The sequence below is a fragment of the Montipora capricornis genome, chromosome 1 (assembly GCF_036669925.1).
Source record: "Montipora capricornis isolate CH-2021 chromosome 1, ASM3666992v2, whole genome shotgun sequence".
Classification (NCBI taxonomy): Eukaryota; Metazoa; Cnidaria; class Anthozoa; order Scleractinia; family Acroporidae; genus Montipora; species Montipora capricornis.
In genome coordinates this window covers 28642223-28662170 of record NC_090883.1, presented here as the reverse complement: position 1 = coordinate 28662170, position 19948 = coordinate 28642223, and the positions used below count along the sequence as shown (strand labels likewise).

General features: G+C 40.3%; 1 protein-coding gene across 2 annotated transcripts in view; it reads left to right on the top strand.

Moving 5' to 3' along the window:
• LOC138037560 (uncharacterized) overlaps positions 1-19948 on the top strand; it is a 91291-nt gene that overhangs the window by 36850 nt on the left and 34493 nt on the right. For both annotated transcript variants that reach the window (XM_068883473.1, XM_068883469.1), the window contains exons 18-29: positions 1870-2430; positions 3216-3314; positions 4011-4103; positions 4702-5271; positions 5721-6272; positions 8579-9151; positions 11399-11965; positions 12945-13196; positions 13636-13929; positions 14946-15515; positions 17198-17526; positions 18647-18887. In XM_068883473.1, coding sequence (XP_068739574.1) covers positions 1870-2430; positions 3216-3314; positions 4011-4103; positions 4702-5271; positions 5721-6272; positions 8579-9151; positions 11399-11965; positions 12945-13196; positions 13636-13929; positions 14946-15515; positions 17198-17526; positions 18647-18887 — 4701 coding nt within the window. The remainder of the gene's footprint in view (positions 1-1869; positions 2431-3215; positions 3315-4010; positions 4104-4701; positions 5272-5720; positions 6273-8578; positions 9152-11398; positions 11966-12944; positions 13197-13635; positions 13930-14945; positions 15516-17197; positions 17527-18646; positions 18888-19948) is intronic.

Sequence of the window (19948 nt, the reverse complement as noted above, 5' to 3'; positions counted from 1 at the left end):
TGGCTGCTTGTAACAAATGCAAAAAGCAGTACGTGGGCTCCACTTCAACAGAATTCAAGGTTCGTTTTCGTAACCATAAATCATCAATGCTTAAGAACAGAAGAACATGTGAGCTGGCGGTCCATTATAATTCTTTTGAGCATCAAATTTGTCAAATTAGTTTTATTATTATCGAACAAATTGTAAACCACAAAAATGCCACCCATCTTGAACAACTGCTCCTCACCAGAGAAGCATATTGGACCTCACAACTCTTTTCATTATATCCACACGGTCTTAACAAAAGGCGTGAATTCAAATCCAAAAATCGTATCTGCTACAACAGTTGACTTTGTCTCTATTGTAGTGTAAATTCTTTTCAGCCCAAATTTGTAATCATCGTAATTTTTGCTGTCTGTAGGACCTCGTTAGCTCCCATCTAGCTTTGAATGTTTCCAGTTTGTAATCTTGCCCTTTTGTTTTGTTAGCCTTCACTTAGTCGTTGTTGTCTTTGTTCAAAAACTCTATTGGGGGATTCTGTTATGTTTGTGTTTGGTTTTTCATTCAGGGGCTTTCTATTGGGAATCTATTACATTGTTTAGGGGCCCTCTCTGAGGACCTTGTTATGACATTGACCCGCACATTCACTCAGCGGCCCTCAATAGGGGGTTTGTTACGTAATAACACGATTTATCTAATTAGTCTGTTTGTTCCTTTTTATCAATTGTTTTTTGTTTTGCCTAGCTTGTAATTAAGACTTTTCTTTTGTTACATAACCTTAATTTCCATTTTTTGTGTACTATATAAAAGCCCGTAACTCTGCCACTCACAACCATTGTATATAGCTTTTTTAATTTTTAACTTTTAAACTATCCTGAAGAAGGCCGAAGGCCGAAGGCCGAAACGTCGATTAAACGCTGGAACTGTCAAGAGTTTGTCTCTTCGTCGTTTTATTATACCTATCTACAGATTTACGGAGAGACACGTATCCTCTGGATCCTCTTACTGGGAGTTCATCGTTGGGTAAACTGCTTTTATTCTCACTATATATATATATATATATTTCGTTTCGATAGCAACTTTTCGGCACATAATGAAATATGTAGCTGATTTGTAATATCAATCCAAACAATGCTCTCCTAATTAATTAAGCCACTTTGAAGCTCGTCATTGACTCCCATTTTCTTCTTCAACGGCAATGATATCTACTGTTTGAATGGACTTTCACTAGTTTTCAAGCTTCGCTTTCCCAATCACTTGACCATAAACTCAAAACTCCTCTTTGAGAAGTAGCTATTAGGTTTGGACAGAGGCAATTTCCAATTGAATAAATTCACTCCTATTTCAGTCACCATTATGGAAACATCGCCTTGCAGACGAATCACCAGGGAGCTATTTATTCCTGTCCACAGTTTACAGGCAAACAAAATTTGGATTTGGCCCTGACATTATGATTCATAATGTGTGGGAATTTTCCTACATAAGAGGATAGAAAAGCATGTAAAGTACCTTCACTGGAAAGACCCTAGTACGTACCAGGCGTAAAACGCGATCATGAAAGAGACTGGGGGAACCTAAATTCGTGTAATGATAAATACTGATTCGTTTTCTAGGGTTTCTAGGGTCTTACTCGCACTAAGATCCCCACTACTTACCCGTCCCCCCCCCCCCCCCCCACTATTCCTTCCCCCCGCACCGCGGCAAAACCACTTCTTTTAGTCCTTCGCCTTGTCTTCATCATAGCTCTATTCGATCAAAAATAAGCAGAGAGACCAATGTACTCGCCTATTCTTTCCAGAATTATGAATTGGTTTCCCATTAAAAAGCACACATTAAGACTATTACCAAGAAGACAATTGCATTACTAACTGGTATATATTTTCATTATAGTATCATATTTAAAAGGAGACTTTAAAGCTGACATTGTTTTCCTCGTCGACTCCTCATCTGGTGTTACTGAAGACAGCTTTGACAGAGAGAAAACATTTATCAGTCGTCTTTCTGAAGGTCTCAATCTTTCTCCCCGAAATTCTCGAGTTGCCGTCGTTCTTTATGCCAAGTATCCTAGACTCGCTGTAAGACTAGGAATACTACAGACACCGGAATCACTTCAAGCCATTTTGGAGGGCCTCTCTCGTATCGATGGAAATCGACGAATGGACAAGGCCCTAGAAATGGCTTCCACAGTGTTTGATAACAGCAGATCGGGTGTTCGGCAAATTGTAGTGGTGTTAACAGCCGGACCACAATATGAAGGCAGCAAACCTTTAATCAGAGCCGTGGAACGTTTAAGAGCAATTGACGTTGAGATTTACGTCATAGCTATTGGCACTCAAGTAAATAAGTCTGAGGTAACACCAGTTGTTAACAGAAAAGAAGATATACTGGAGGTAGCTTCTTTCCAACTCCTGAGCTCCAACGTGAAGCCTATACGAGATCACATTATCACTGGTACGGTCACGTTTTTGTACGCCAGCAATATGTCACATTCATAAATGGCGGCCAAAAAATTATTCTTTTGTCCAATGCTTTAGGACGAGGCTAATTGGTCTGATTAGCATATAGGGGGTTTTCACTCATGTGATCAGTAACGGTGTTGTTATACCGAAGCAAAAAAAACGTTTTGCATGACAATAGAGCTCAATTTCCGGAGAATTAGTTGGGTACACCAACATGGCCGCCGTTAAGTCACATGAAAACACTCTATAAACAAAAAAATAATTTATCGGCCGCCATTTATGAATACGGTCTGTTCAAAGTCTCTTCTACACGAATTCTTCCATAAATATGCACGTTTTCTCGCGATGAAGTAAATTCAAAAAGAAGGCCATAGTGCCCGTTATGGGTGGTTTCTTTTTCGCGAACCACGGCTCCAAACTTCAGCTCTGATCAAAGATTTATAAAGCTTTAGATTCTTTAACTAAAAGCCCGAACGTGTCATATTTTAAGTAGCTGGACTTTGTTAGTCTATTAACACTTAATAAGAAACTGTATTCTATGCCCACCCGCACAGTAAGAGGGAACAGTAAGTATGATTAATTTCATTTCTTTTTACTTCCCTTCAACTGAATTTACTTTCGCGTTCAAGGCTGCAAAAACTCTTTTACTTTTTTAGAGCCATTCTTGTGACGTATGAACTATTCATTACCCAACAACTTCACTATAGATATGGTTATACCGAATTGAATGATAAAGTAATAAACTACAACAAAAAAACATTTTCTTTGATATCTTAGCACTCCAGAAGACAACGGCAAGCGTAACCCCGACGTCAACAATCACAATGTCGACGTCGACGTCGACGCCGTCACCAACGCCGACTCCTACACCAACAGGTAGTTCAGCCTTACTTTTTTCCCTTAAATTGCTTTCTGAACTTTGATTAAAGTCGTGAGGGTCAGTGTGGTTTGTTTCATAGCGTAATGCAGCGAGGAGAAGTGTGGCCCTGTGGTTAGGGCGCTTGCCTTGAGATCTGGAGATCCCGGGTTCAAGACCGTTCTGACTACTGGTTTAATTTCGCCTTGGAAGCTTCTCTGCTGCACTTGCAAAGAATTAATAGATTTACCTTCGGCTAGTTGGGGTTCTTAACAGTTGTTGTTGGTCTGTTCTGTCTTTTCGTTGATTGAACTTTATTGGCTCTCAAAAGCCGCCATGGGAAGGGGGGGGGGGGGGGGGGGGCTCTGATCAAAGATTTATAAAGCTTTAGATTCTTTAACTAAAAGCCTGAACGTGTCATATTTTAAACAGCTGCGCTTTGTTAGTCTATTAACCCTTAAAAAGAAACTGTGTTGTATGAAAACCAGAAAAGTAAAAGGAACCAGTAAGTATGATTAATTTCATTTCTTTTTACTTCCCTTCAACTGAATTTACTTTCGCGTTCAAGGCTGCAAAAACTCTTTTACTTTTTTTAGAGCCATTCTTGTGCCGTATGAACTATTCATTACCCAACAACTTCACTATGGATATGGTTATACCGAATTGAATGATAAAGTAATAAACTACAACAAAAAAACATTTTCTTGATATCTTAGCACTCCAGAAGACAACGGCAAGCGTAACCCCGACGTCAACAATCACAATGTCGACGTCGACGCCGTCACCAACGCCGACTCCTACACCAACAGGTAGTTCAGCCTTTACTTTTTTCCCTTAAATTGCTTTCTGAACTTTGATTAAAGTCGTGAGGGTCAGTGTGGTTTGTTTCATAGCGTAATGCAGCAAGGAGAAGTGTGGCCCTGTGTTTAGGGCGCTTGCCTTGAGATCTGGAGATCCCGGGTTCAAGACCATTCTGACTACTGGTTTAATTTCGTCTTGGAAGCTTCTCTGCTGCACTTGCAAAGAATTAATAGGTCTACCTTCGGCTAGTTGGGGTTCTTAACAGTTGTTGTTGGTCTGTTCTGTCTTTTCGTTGATTGAACTTTATTGGCTCTCAAAAGCCGCCATGGAGGGAGGGGGGGGGGGGGTGGGTCGCTTTGATCAAAGATTTATAAATTAGTCAATTAAGTTTGTATGTAATACTCTTGTAGCCACCTAATGAAGGAAAACAAGCCAAACACCAGAGTATTCAGAAGGTTCGAAAAAGCACCATATGATAATCCAATAATGGGATGTTATGGTTGGCTACAACGAACAAGAATGATTGGGTGATTTTCACCATTTATACAGTGTGTGTCACAGTGAGATCTCAGCGATAATTGATGACAATTTGGTTTAATTCTCCAGGAAAAACAGAGAGACCCTTGGAAATTTTGGCTGATATCGTCTTCGTTGTCGACTCTTCGTTGGAAGTAGATATGCAAAACTACGACATGGAAAAAGACTTTGTTAAGTCATTGGCCAAAAATCTAAACCTCAATCCCGACAAATCCCGTGCATCAGTAGTTATCTACAGCAATGTGGCGAGCACTGTAATCAAATTTGACGATTATTCAAACTCAACAATATTCGACACGGCGGTCGATAGCCAACCTTACTTAGGATCGGTAAGAAAAATGGACCTCGGATTGTTAGAAGCAGCGACTGTTTTAAAGAATGCAAGAAGCGGAGTCCCCAAAGTCGTTATTTTACTTACAGCAGGCCGTCAAAGTTCGCCAACAAGTTCACTGGCCAAAGCAGTAAACCCACTAGTGAAGCTTAAAGCCAAATTGTTTATCGTTGCTATTACTTCACGAATCGACGAGCGAGAATTGTTATCCCTTGTGGACAACTCTAGTGACATACTCAAAGTGCCGAATTTCGAGAATCTTGCTGGACGGTCATGGCCCATAGCGAACTACATTGTAAACAATACTGGTAAGCACTGGTGATTTACTCTTTAGTTATCAATATGACGCCGTCGGCTGCGTTAGACACCAAACATCTTACCCAGATGCCTTGTTACCCACTTATCCTAGAAACCCTTTACAGTCTTTCATTAAACAGCCGGTACGCAGTCAATGTTTTCTTTTCCGTATATGAACTGCCATCTCCCTAAACAATTTGAGGCACTAAAGAACGGAAAGAAGATAGAAGAATGAAGAGAAGTTCATTGCGTTATTAGGGCGTCCTTAGCAGGTGTGAGGTCGTACCGAAATAAGAAAGGCACTCACTTTATTATTCAGTGTTCTCATGCAGAAAACTTGCTTTCATTAATTTTACTGTACAAATAACGTTTTGTGATGTATCTAAGCCGCGTTAGCTATGCAATCATTGTAGTTAATTAGACGCAAACAATTAACACATTGCACATTTTGAACTTGCAGACAAAAACCCAGTCAATGTCATATTCCTTGTGGACACCTCGATCGCCATCACTCCACGGGACCTGGCAAAAGAGAAAAACTTTGTGAAGTCCTTGATTCGAGCGTTTCAGATCCCATTAATGAACTCAAAGATGGCAGTCTTACCGTACGGTTCGTCCACAGTGTCGTCAAAGAAGCTTATCGGTTACAGGTCGTTGAATGAATTTGATGAGGAAGTTGATTCTCTGCAGCTTTTAAGTGGCTCCCGAAGAATGGACGTAGCCTTGACTACTGCAAAAGATCTCCTTCAGCAGGAGAAATCTCCAGGGCGTCATATCATTGTGTTATTGACCGCTGGAAGACAGGCGTTGGGGTACCGAGGGGAGCAGCTTAAGGATTCTGGCAAGGCCGCAAAAGAGGCTGGTGCTGAAGTTTATATAGTAGCTATTGGCAGTGAACCCAGTGGGGAAGAGCTAAGGCCTAGTGTCACTGATTTTCAAAATATCTATCAAGTTGGTTCTATCGAGTTCCTCAAAAGGGAAGCCCTGCCCATCGGAAAGGACATCATTCGTGGTGAGCTTAGAAATATTTCTTTGAGATGTTTTTCTAAGAATGAAGACGATAGATAAAATTAGGTACTAGATACGTTACTGATGGGCACGCTTGATTTTTATTGTGAGCTACGTACGAAATGAAAGTTTTCTTGAACTTGTCTTCGTTTGTCTCTTAGAAGATGTGGCTAGACAACAAGATTACAATGCTTCAAAGACAATTTCGATGCCTTAACAGTTCCCGCATTACATTCCGTCGCACGAGCAGTAGAGAGATTTAGTCAAGTGAAGCTATGACTCGCAGTCATGAACGCAATTTGAGCAATTACGTGGAGAAGCCTGAAAATTTCAGGACTTCAACGTTAAAGTCCTGAATTTTTCAGGCTTCTCCACGCAATTGCTGAAATTTCGTTCATAACTGCGAGGTCATAGCATCACTTGCTTTCATATCCGCAGTTCAATAAATGATTCATTTCATATATCATTTCGTTCAGAGCGGTTTAGCTTTACATCCACGTGAAACTGCAAACGCGAAAAAGGCAGGCTGCCGCAGGCCAAAAGATCATGAATTTTCTCATGTTCTAACTTCGCTTTCTCTTTCGAGAAGTTTTTTGAAAGCTGTGGATATCAGGCATGGAATGAACTGAAATCAAACAAGTTCCTTTGCCACTTGCCGTATGCAGTAAACGATATGATAAATCTCTGTAATGAATTCTCGGATTTCACACGACGTCACCGCCGCCGTTTCGGTACCCCGACCCAGTCCCCCGGGAATTGAACTTCATTGTTATGCAAAAGTTTTCTTTTCTTTTCGTTCAATCGAACGTTAGTTGACTATCGGCTGCCATGCGGGAGGTCGCGAGTTCGACTCCGGTCGGACCAACACTCAGGGTCTTAAAATAACTGAGGAGAAAGTGCTGCCTTTGTAGTTACATCCGCAAATGGTTAAGACTTTCAAGTCTTCTCGGATAAGGACTATAAACCGTAGGCCCCGTCTGACAACCCAGTGGGACGTAAAAGAACCCACACGCTATTCGTAAAGAGTAGGGCATGGAGCTCCCGTTGTTGTGGTCAGGCCTCATTTCATTCATTCATGTGCTGGGTGAGATCGCTAATGGACTGATAGTGGCTGCCAGCGGCGCCTATATATGCTGATGTCCGATCTCACCCATACATCACTTGCTTGTAAACCGCATTTGAATATGTCAATAGAAAATGCGCTATATAAATTTCATTACCATTACCATTACTATCACCACGATCCAAGTTGTTTGTCAGTGTCCAAATGCAAATCACTTTTGCTTAATACACATTCAGTGTCGCCTTAGAGGAAAACCCCTGTACAACGAGTTGATTCTAAAAGAAGTCTCATCTTAACCCAATGGTTTTCTGTATTAAGTTCAAATGCAAAATGTTGCTCTAGATCTGAGCCCTTCGATCTTGCTAGATATAAGATCTTCCCGGTCGAGAGGTGGTAAGATCGTAGCCTAGTTTGCTTGCAGGCTACCTGGCACCTGTGGTTCAGTTGGTTGAACACCGGGCTGCCATATGGGAGGTCGTGAGTTTGACTCCGACCTGACCAACACTCAGGGTCTTAAAAGTGCTGCCTTTGTAACCTACACCGCAAATGGTTAGACTTTCAAGTCTTCTCGGATAAGGACTATAAACCGTAGGTCTCTTCTCTTTCCTTTTGGTCAACACTGGGGGACTCTAAAGAACCAAAACACCGTTCGAAAAGAGTAGGAGCAAGACCCCGGTGTTGTGGTCTGCCCTCACGTGGTTGGGTGGGTAGGTGAGATCAAATGTAGCGGCAGCCAGAAGCGCCATTACAAGCTGACGTTCAATCTCACCCGAGAGAAAGAAATGTAAACCTCTTACCGTCGTGATATGTGCGGTATATAAATCCTAAACCATAAAGCACTTCGCTGGAAAGATCTTAGAGTATGTATGACGCATAAAACAAACAAAAGTATCATTTTCATGACCGAGGATGTAAAAACATAATTTAGCCAATAACAACGAGAGAATACCCCAAGTCTTGGAGCCGAACCATTTAAATGGAAATTAATTTGGCAATTCACGACTCATTTTCATTTGAATGGTTTCGCTCCAGCACTCGTTTTGAGACGGAGGCGAAAAGCATCTCTGAAATCGCTGGGGCTATTTACAAACCTGGAACATTAAGCATTTTCTCGAACCGAAATTTCAACCTGTAAGGCAAACAAAAAGTGTTATCATCCTCGTAATGCTGAGATATTCCTCCCTCCACGAGTCAGCCATCATTGATGCTTTAGCCCTTTTTATGTTTTTTTTTTCTTTCTTTCTTAGCCGGAAAGGTTCGTCCCGTCGACGTAACAGCCGATATCGTGTTCATGATGGACTCTTCATCCTCTGTAAGTGAGGAAAACTTCGAAAAAGAAAAGGAATTCATCAAATACCTAGCACGCCTAGTGAATATAACATCTGGGAAATCAAGAGTGGCAGTTATTATATATAGTGGGACAACGATGCTCGCAGTGCGTTTCGACGGTTACAACACCTTTGATGAATTTGAGTATTCTGTCGACGAGATACCATTGATCGGCGGACCGTACAGGAGAATGGACCTTGCATTACAATCAGCTGCAAGAGTTTTTAATTCAGCCAGAAAAAACGTGTCGAAGATTGCTGTGTTACTGACGACAGGAAGACAGATACCTAGTGGTACTTCATTAACGTCCGCCTTTAAACAGCTCCGAAGCTTTGATGCTGACTCATTAGTGGTGGCGATAGGGCAACAATACAACAAACAGGAACTTAGCACTGCGGTTTCTTCTCCGGATGATCTGTTCGAAGTACTGTCTTTCGATGTACTGTCATCATATGCTAAGAATCTCGGAGAGGCTATAGCGGATAAATCAGGTGATTGGATCGGTGCATAATCGATATCTGAGTGCAATCGAATAAGAAAGAACTGGGACTCCACTTTTTAAATTTCTCATAAGGTGTATCGAAACTAGTGCTCACCAGTTTTGGTCACTTCATGATCATCAACGCTGAAAAATTTTTCCAGCATTCATTGCTTGCACAATTCCATAATACACCTCTATTAGCCTCCAAAACTGTTTCATAACCATTGTTTGCAATTTCTCTAGGGACATGAAAATGTACCAAGAGAAGTCGAAAACAATGCCTATGCAGATTTCTGGGAGGTAAAAGAGGTGTATTGTGGGATTTGTGCAAGTAGTGAATTCTGAATTTTATGAAATGCATTTTTTCAAAATTTACTCGGCTAGCCTCGCTCTCAGGGGGATCTGTGCTGACGACATTGTTTACATTTTGCCACATTAACATACCAGTTTACTCATAGAAGGCATCATGCTATTTACAAATTGACTTGAAAAGGTAAAAGAACTTGTTAAACGTTGTTAAGTACCTGGGCTTGGATAACAAGCCAATTATTAGTCATCAAAAACTGGTATATTTTTTGGAAGCAAAGGCGCAAATGACCCCTTTACATTCTTTGTAAAATTTCGAATTTTCAAAGCATCATCGCTCAGAGATTATCTAGTATATCGGGTTCAAATTTTCAAGGATATAGAGGATATTACATGGCCGCGCGGAGATACGAAATTTCTCTTATCGTGTTGAAGAATATTTCACGAGTGAGCGCGGCGAACGAGTGAAATATTTTTCAACACGAGAAGAGAAATTCGTATCTCCAAGTGGCCATGTAATATTCTGTTTATAGAGCGTTTTCACTCACGTGACAAGCAGCCATATTGGAGTACTGAAACAGAAGAAAGAATTTGCATAAAAATAGAGTTCAATTCCCGGAGGATTAGTTCGGTACACCATCATGGCTGCCATTTTTTTGTTTTGGAGCACCAACATGGCCGCCGTGACGTCATGTGAAAACGCTCTATTATATAAACACCAATGAAATACTAAATCAGGTTGCTGACCAGCGGTTTTCGTTAAAAAATGGTTTGCTGGGGGTGCTCAGTCTCATGGTCTCAGAAAACCTGGTTGTGGTTATTGTTATTTAAGGTTTTTCTGTTGGTGTACCGAAACAATGGAACAGCGGCCATGTTGGTGTAACCCAACTAATCCTCCGGGAGTTTAGCTCCATTGTCATGCAAACGTTTTCTTTTGTTTCGGTGGAAAAACAAGGTTACTGGTCACGTGAGTGAAAACACTCTATAGATCGAATGCAAAAATGGAGGTCAACAATATTCTTTTTTTTATGTGCTAATTAGACTCACTAGCCTCGTTCTAAAGCAACTTTTCTTTTGTATTTTGTCCACGCAAAAGAGACTAGTGAGTCTAATTGGCACATGAACAAAAGGATATTTTTTTGGACCGCCATTTATGAATTCGGCCTATTCAGTACATTATTTTCGCCTGACTGATTAATGAGAAAACGATTTCCATTTGCTGATGAGGCAAAAAATGAAAGCAAAGATTCCCCAATAGTTTAGTGGTAGGCTATCCAAGCAAGAAATCGGAAGATCATAGGTTCGATGTACTCTTAATATTTTCCAAGTATCCCCGACGCAACATCGATTAAATGCATCTCTTCTACAGTATGGAGCGTTTTCACTCACGTGACTAGCAGCGATATTGGATCACTGAAACATAAAAAAAGAGTTAAATTCCCGGAGGATCAGTTTGGTACACCATCATGGCCGCCATTCCTTTGTTTAGGTACACCAATATGGTTGCCGTGACATCACGTGAAAACACTCTATACTTTATTGAGATTAACTTCTTTTCTATGGTCTACTTTACCGCGATTAACTTAATTACGATTTAACATCGGCATCAATAAAGAAAACGAGGGAACCACGAAGTACAGTGAATAGCTTGCGAACATCTTTCATCTCTACTTTCTAGTGATTTCGGAGAAGTGAAATGAGATCATCAGAACTTTTCATTGGTAGTTTGGCTTCTGTATTTTTAGGATTTTGGGGGCGGCAGGAGGATGGCGGGGAAAAGTGCATTGAAGGTCAATTACATGATGGAAGTGGGATAGCGTCTATCTTGATCGTTTTCGTCTTTCACTAAAAAGAACTCTTGATAAAAATAATTAAGGATTTAAAAGTATATTTAAATGTGTTACTTGCAAATAACATACTCTGAAAGTTCAATCATTGTCATTTTTTAAAGCGCCCAAACCAGAAGACATAATGGCCGATGTTGTATTCTTGATTGACTCCTCAAGTTCTGTTACATCCATCAACTTCCAGTTAGAGAAGAAGTTTGTCAAATCTTTGGCCAGGACTTTGAATGTGGGATCAGAGAAGTCCAGAGGGTCTATTATAGTGTATGGTTCCAAAAATGAGGTCGCAATATCCTTGGAAGAATTCACAGACTTACACGATTTTAAACTCGCCGTGGAAAGTGCGAATTATATGGATGGATCACGAAGAATGGATTTAGCTCTGCAAAATGCTGCAGCGATAATGAGATCAGCCCGGAGAAATGTTTCAAAGGTTGCGATCCTTTTAACGGCCGGAAAGCAGTCCCCTAACGCATCAGACCTCCTTAGTAGCGCTGTAGGGCCGTTACGTGATCTAGGAGTTCATACCTTCGTGGTTGCCATTGGCAGCGATCCTAACAAGCGGGAACTTGATACTGTCGTAGAAGATCCAAGGAACGTTTTTTATGCATCTTCGTTTGAAGATTTGTCGTCGAAGACTATTGAGATACCTAGGCCAATTGCGGAAAGATCAAGTAAGGTTCCTTTTTAACTTTTTTTTCCTTAAGAAATGGGCTAATATATCAGAGGATTTGTGGGGACTATATTTTGCCTTTTAAGTCATCTTTGACTTAAAAAGTAGAAGGCGTGTAAAATAAGTAACTGCTACATTCAATCCAACACTTGAAATTCGTCATGTCGTAACAATGTAATTCATAGGCGGTGTCTGGCGTATCCAGTCATTTAGTTAAGGCGTGTACTCCCTGCCAGATAATTCTACGGATCAAACCAATGCTAACCATTCTTCCAAATATCAAGTGAAGCTGTAGTCATGAACGCAGTTATGAACGCAATTTCAGCAACTGCGTAGAGAAGCCTGAAAAATTCAGGTTTTCAACTGGGTTTGAACCCGTGACCTCGCGATACCGGTGCGACGCTGTAGAGTGACACCATCCACTATCATCCTCAGCTCTTTAGGTTCGAACCCATGCCCTGGACGTAGTCGCCTTCTTCCCTCACCTGGCATTTTTGGCCTTTTTTTAAATGTAAGCAGCTTATTAAATTAAGCGCAGTGGGTAAAGCTGATCACACGTTCCACCAACGCGAAGCAGGTTCCATTGCTGTAATTTGTGTTTTATCTGGCTTAACTTTGTTGGTGTTTACTCTTCCCAGAAAAGCTTTCGCTAAAGGGGCTGTGTCAACTCTCAAAAATAAAAACGTCTTTGTATCAATGATTTAGAAACCTTAAGAATGCTACAGTTTCGTCCACCTTATCAATAACGCGGACTACAAACAAGGGAATCATTTTTAATTACACATGTTGAAGCATTGTTGAGTGGCAAAAAATGAGACGGAAATAAATTATTTTTCGTCCGGGTTGGATTGTAATGGGAAAACGTTTCTCTACTCCTTAAAACCAGAACTCAATTTTCAATTATTTGTTTTTCTCGTGCTTAAGATAAGTCTTCAGTCAAAGTTCATCATTCATAGACTATTATCTGTTTCGCCCTGCAGAGCAACAACAGATTGAAGTTGACGCCGACATAGTGTTCCTTGTCGATTCTTCAAGCTTCGTAACACAGACCAACCTTGTTAAAGAAAAACAGTTTGTCAAGTCCTTGGCCAAGCTCTTGAATGTTTCTTCTGAGTCATCAAGAGCAGCGGTGGTTTTCTTTGGCTCCAGCCTAAATACCGAAATTAGATTTGGTGATTATCGAACCCTGGATGGCTTCAATATTCGTCTGGACCAGGGGAGGGCCATTGGAGGTCAGTCACTGAATTCGTGAAATCGATTACTTGCTGTTGTTGCACATTTTAGACGTGTAATGTCAGACATGTCAGAGGTTTAAAGTTACAGAGGGCGTGTTTCTGTAGAATTCTTTGGGAGTCATCTAATTTAATCATTTTCAGTACGGCCTCGAGAAATTTGAATTATGAAAATTTCAACAATAAGCACAAAAATTTAATCACGTGAATTTCTTGGAATTTGCACCTTTTTGTGAAGCAACTTTTTCCATGAGTGCGTTCCCCTCCTCAAGCACTTTCTTGTCAAAGAATTTCGGGTTTTTATTATAATTATATTTACATACATGTAACCATTCTTTCCCCTGTTGATTAAAGGGAATTCTAACGAAAGGTCTATTTTTATCTAGAAGAGGCAACAAGTTTAAAAGGGCTTACTTCATCTCTTCTCTTTTTTTCTTAGGTTCGCGCAGAATTGATCTTGCCTTAGGAGAAACGTCCAAAATCCTGGCTGGTGGTCGCCGAGGCGTGCCTTATATTGTTATCCTAGTCACTTCAGGGAGAGATTCGAGCAGCCTTGATAACGTATCTGTTGAAGTTGCAATGGAGTCTTTAGAAAACCTGGGAGCTCATAACTTTGTCGTGGCGATTGCCCACGATCCGGAGAATACTTCGGCAGATGTCCTGCCTGTGAATTCGTTTGATGACCTTCCTCTCCGTGTCTATGACATCGCAAGATATATCAAGAAAGCTAGCGGTACGGAGATAACTGTGATGCTACAACAAGTTGCAACAATAATGGAGACACTTAACCTTCTTAGGGCGTTATTAATTTACCTACTATCTATCACACTGCAGCCTCCCCACCCTTATCAGTGTTGCTAGCAAGACAAAAAAATTGTTGCAATCCTAAACCGTCAACTTTGAAAGGGGGAGAGGGGAAGGAAAGGAAAGAAAGGAAAGGAACTTTATTTAAGTGTCTTGTCGTTCTAGCGCCAGAGCGCTAATTGGGGACACTGTAAACTGAAATGAACCATGAAAGTAAATCAAGTCAAATATTGGTTTTTGAGGAGAGGGGAAACTGGAGTGCCCGGAGAAAACCTCTCAGTGCAGAGTAGAGAACCAACAAACTCAACCCACATATGACGCCGAGTCTGGGAATCGAACCCGGGCCACATTGGTGGGAGGCGAGTGCTCTCGCCACTGCGCCATCCCTGCACCCCGGGAAGTGGGAAAGGTTTAAATTCTAGATACGGTGGGTATTGCTTAGAAAAGGTATTTTTTCAATGAAAGTGTCTCAACAATTTTGCAACTTGTTGTAGTACCCTTGTAGTAAACTTTCCGAGCTGTGAGGGCGAATAAAAGAATACGTTCCAAAAAAATTTATTCCACCAATTATTTCTTCATAGGCTCACGTGTGGAGAGAATTCGATTCTACCGTTCTCATAAACTTCCTAATCTACAACTGAATATGGCTTGGTTAAGAGATTTTCTGAATTACGATTAAATTTTTAGGACTTAATTATATCCTGAAACTCTATTTCTCTACTTTCAAGGTGAACATTGATAAACATCGCTAATCATCATGTTATTGCCAAGCTTTTGACGTAGAGAGACCGATATCAATTTCTGATCTCTCAATTCTCTGTATAAACTCACTTCATAATAAACGTCGAGCAGATATCATGGAGACCCTACAAAACTTGCTTTTTGGTGGGATACTAATTTTCTCAAATAATCTTTTTTTCTTTCATTGTACGTGATTTTTTCCAGAACCGAAACCAGCTAACCTCAACGTCGACATCGTTTTCCTCATTGATTCATCCAACGCCGTTGGAACAGACGGATTTAACAAAGAAAAAAGCTTCGTAAAATCAATGGCTAAGTACATGAATGTCTCTCCAGGAAAGTCCAGAGCGTCTGTCGTTTCTTATTACTCCAGTACTCGCACCATTTTGAATTTCACCGATTTCCAAGCTGCAACAGACTTCAGTCAAAAGATGGACAGAGAGCCTTGGAGAGGTGGCGCTCGACGCATCGATCTCGCTCTCGACGCTGCCTCCACTTTAGTGGCCCAAGCACGTTCCAATGTTCAGAAAATTGTGGTGTTAGTAACTAGTGGAAAGCAAAGTGTTGGTTTCGGTGACACACCCTTGGAAAGTCATGCTCAACGACTGAAGGATATGGGCGCGACAATCTTAATCGTTACTGTGGGGAGGGAAGCAGATTACACAGCTTTCATTCCTCTTGTTGACAGTGCTGGTGATATTTTTGGTGTTCCTTTGTTTTCCGACCTTCGCTTTGAAGTACAGCCGATCATCAAACATGTTATCCAGTACTTTGGTGAGTTGGACAAATTATGCCTTCAGTGGAATTATAAATGTGATTAATCGTTTCTTGGCAAGTGCAGTCGATTACGCTTCTGATCAAATGATCGTATGTGGATTCGACTGTCTGGCTTTTAAAATACTTTGGAAATCAGAAGCACTTATGAGAAAAATTAACGGCTGACCGGCTGGCTCAGTTGGTTGAGCATCGGACTACTGTTCGTGATGTGGCGGGATCAAAGACCTCGGATGGCCCAACACTCAGGGTCTTTAACTTAACTTAGAAGAAAGTGCTGCCTTTGTGATGACGTATGCGAATAGCTAGTCTTCTCGGATAAGAACGATAAACCGTAGGCCCCGTATCACGTCCCTTTTCAACGTAAAAGAACCCACATACTATTCGCAAAGTGTAGGCATGGAGTTCATAGTGTTGTGGTCCTTCCTCTGTGGTATAGGTAGAAAAGTATCATTAGAAAACTGTACAAAGTGAATTGCGTCTCCATCTCACGCTATTTGAGAATTTATTTTTCTGTTTTAATTTATAATTGTCGAGAACGAAATAACTAAAACCAAACCTGTGTTGTGTGTCCAAGTATTTAGTTTCGTTGGTAAAGTGACACCAAGACGGAAACGCCTCAAATTCGTCCCTGATTCTAATTTCAGGAAACTCCGATCTCATGAACATTCTGCTCTTGCAGATGCCATGAGATGGTCCTTGAAATGTTTAGATTTTGTCCAGACATGTGCGCAATTAGAAGCACGCAGATTTTTGTAAGCGTCACCAAGTGTTCCCTTGCTCAATTGTAGCACTCCCATCTAGGACTCGAAAGACAATAGGCTTTTTGCAACTAACGACCACATGGTACAAAATCCGCCATGCTGGAGGGCAAGCTCATTATTATTACCCCACTGGGACATTAAAACAAAGGCAAGTCGAGCTTGACTGGTTCAGGTCTCTTTGTTTTAATGTCCCAGCATTTATGGATAGAGTGGTGGAAATAAGTTAGACATGTGTAACATTTTAATCATGCCTTCGTAAGCGTTTGGAACTGAGTTGAATCCGCAATAAGATCTCTGAATAGGAATACTTTAGCAGTTCTGAAAGAGACCCCAATACATGCCCTTAGGCGCTGTTTACATGAGGGGTTTTATCACGGGCCGAGTTTTGTCTCGGTGTCTGGTCATTTGGCTGGAACTGTTTGCATGCTCACTGAATAAAATTATTTCATCCCGGATGAACAGTGAGCAGTTTCGTCGCGGAACAAAAATCAAAATTGGCCGCTATACAGTCACGTGCTCTTGGTCTCCAGTTATCATGGAGAAACAAACATGGCATCCATTTGTGCTGAACTCATTGGAGTATAAAAACTGTCGGTAAAAAATGAGACGTTGGTATATGCGCAGAATATTCAATCGCCGCTGGTCAATTGTACTGAGGCTCAGAAAAATGTGGTCGCGGCCAGAGATGAAAAAGTGTGTCTTGCTTACATGGATTTTGCACCCCGAACTGAAATTTCATCCCCATGCTGAGGACCGGGATGAAAGTTCTCATGTAAACAAGAATGAATTTCATCCCGAGATGAAAATTATTCCTCCTCTCATGTAAACGCGACCTAAGCCTCTATCAGACCTTTTCGGAGAGGTTACCTGCCAGTCTGATATCATTCCTCGGTCTGTTTTATTTTTGTTCTCATTTAGGGCCACCTGTCTTTGATGTCATGACAGAAGTTGTTTTTATTTTGGACGCCTCCACAAATGTTGGCCGTCAAAACTTCGAAAAACAAAAAGCAGTTGTCAAACAATTAGCCAGATTGTTTGACGTTGGCCCAGAGAAGTCAAGAGCAGCTCTGGTAACATACAGCACATATCCGTTCACGGTAATACCGCTGGGTAATTACACCTTACTGCGGGAGTTCGAGCGCACCTTGGATGATATATCTTTCTATGGAGGTCAAAGGAGAATGGATCGTGCTCTAGAAGAAGCGGTTGATCTGTTCAAGGAAGCTAGACCTGATGTTCAAAGAAAGGTAAAGAACTCTCACTCTGTGTTGCAAACCTTGCACACTGCAACAACAACAATAACAATCTCTATTTTACATTCATGGTTGAGAAAAAAACGCGTTTTACATTTTATGATAATAGTGGCAAAACGAGGAGAAAAGTAATAGGGTTACAAAGTACGATAACCTGTTATTATACCTATTATTATTATTATTATTATTATTATTATGTTAAGAATTTCTACGAACTAAATGAACAAGCACTTTCATCTTGACTTCCGAAAAAAAAAAACAAATGACCATAGTTTACATAACTCAAAATGTGTGAAAACTATAGCGTTACTCGGCTTCGGATACGACAAGACCTGCTAAATTATGGTGTAAGGAACCACATATAAATATTATGAGATGCGCGAGCTCCAAAAAGTAAACCACAAAAAATTAATGCGACGATACAAGTGACAGCAAGAAGCATGGGGTTTAAATATACCGATATATTCAGGTGTTATTGATAAATTTACTTAAAGGGAACCTCCACTGAACAATCAAAATTGTTCGATTTTTTTTTCAATGAAGCGTTTTTTCTCAAATAAAGGAATTTCAAAAACGCTTATTTTGGTTTTCAAATTTCCCGGGCGTCGCAATCTCTTGAATGATTGTGACGTGCCGTGGTTGAAAAAATTCTGTGGAGTGGATGTAGAGCCACCTTAAATCTGCGATTTTTTTGAGGTGGCTCTGATTCCGTCGAACAGAATTTTTTAAACTTTGCAGAAAGTTTCAGCTTGGCCTTTTGATCACTTTCCACCAATAAAAAAAATGGGAGTCAGCGAGTTCGTTTTTGTGTTGTAAGCAACTAAAGCCAAAATAAAGTTTGTTTTTGTTGGGCTTTCCCGTTGCCAAGGTAACGTATAACGTCAAAATAATGACCACATCCTGTTTGGAAATGATCGGTGTTTCATATGGTACCATAACGTTGTTACGTGATACGGTGTTGTGCCTCGCGTTGGCCGTGAGCACGATGTTAATTACATCTCTGCGTCAACTGTGAACGATTACCAGGAAATTGTAGTCGTTAAAACGATAGTAAGTGTTTTAAAAATTGTTAAAATGTTACACTTAGGTCGCAAGTGGCTATTACTGTTTTTAGGTTATAATGTTTACGGCTGGAAGACAAACCCCAAGTGATGACGAGCAAACGTTAGATGAAATCAAGAACATGCTGTTAGAAGCTGGTGCCCTGCCTTTCATTTTTGCTGTTGGCAAAGACCATGATTTTTCATCGTTAACAACAGCTGTCGAGTACCCACAAGATCTTTTTAAGATTTCGGCCTTTGATGACCTTCTACCTCAATTGCAGGCAGCAGCCAAAAAGATGGCTATCAGAACAAGTAGGTAACGTTTATTTCACCAAAATGGTAAAGAGAGTAAGTAAGTAAATAAGTATTTAAAAAAGGCCAAGTGTGACATCTTTTAAATTTTTTCTTGGTTTATAATTTTTTCAACCAGTTCAATTTTGATTTGTCTTTGACTCATATTTATTATCATAATCTGAAACAGAGAAAACTTGAAATTCAACTGGTTTAAAAAACTTTGAACCACATTAGATACAAAGCACTTCTTTTCTGTGCTCCTTCTTTGCTTTCGACGACGTTTCAACATTTGGACCATTGTAAACTGTGAAAATATTACATTTGGTTGTGGATATGTGATTGTTCATATGACGCACTGATAGACATATTCGGCTACTCGTGAATAAAAACCCTGTACGCCGCACTTTCTATGACGTAAACTGTTTATTACACATAAGACGAGAATTTTCATTGAAATAGTTTTCTGAACTCAAATTAGAAACAAAAACTCACTAACAATAGAACCAAATGCAAATTTAATTTAGTTCAATAACAAAGTACGATTTTCACGAGATGCACGAGTGATTGGGTTGGAAAGGCCTTTACGCTATCGTTGATTGGTTTATATACAGTACTTCCACGAGTGAAAGAGCTGTACGCCATTCTTATTGGTTGTATAGGCTTTTTTCAAGTATGAAAATAAGCGTATAGATTTGTACAATTTCTCATGTTATGGGTAATAAACTTAATATTGTACCCGATTCAAATCCTTTGGGAATTAATTGTTTTGTTTTAAGTATTTCCATATCATTAAAATGTGAATGCTACATTATCATGCAAATGGGTGCACAAAGAACCTTAACCCGAAAGACCTTGAGTTAGCCGAATGGGTCTATCCTGTAAATCAAGGCCATGAAAACTTTTAAATCATGAGATTTTCATTGTGTTTAACTGATAAGCGCGAACAGAACTGTGAACTCATTATTGTGTGCTATGTCTCTAATTATTGACTCGGACAAAAAATAAGTGGAGTTATATATCATCCCCGTTAAGCGAAATAAAGACAATTATTTATTCGAAAATTTCTCTTTCAGTACTAT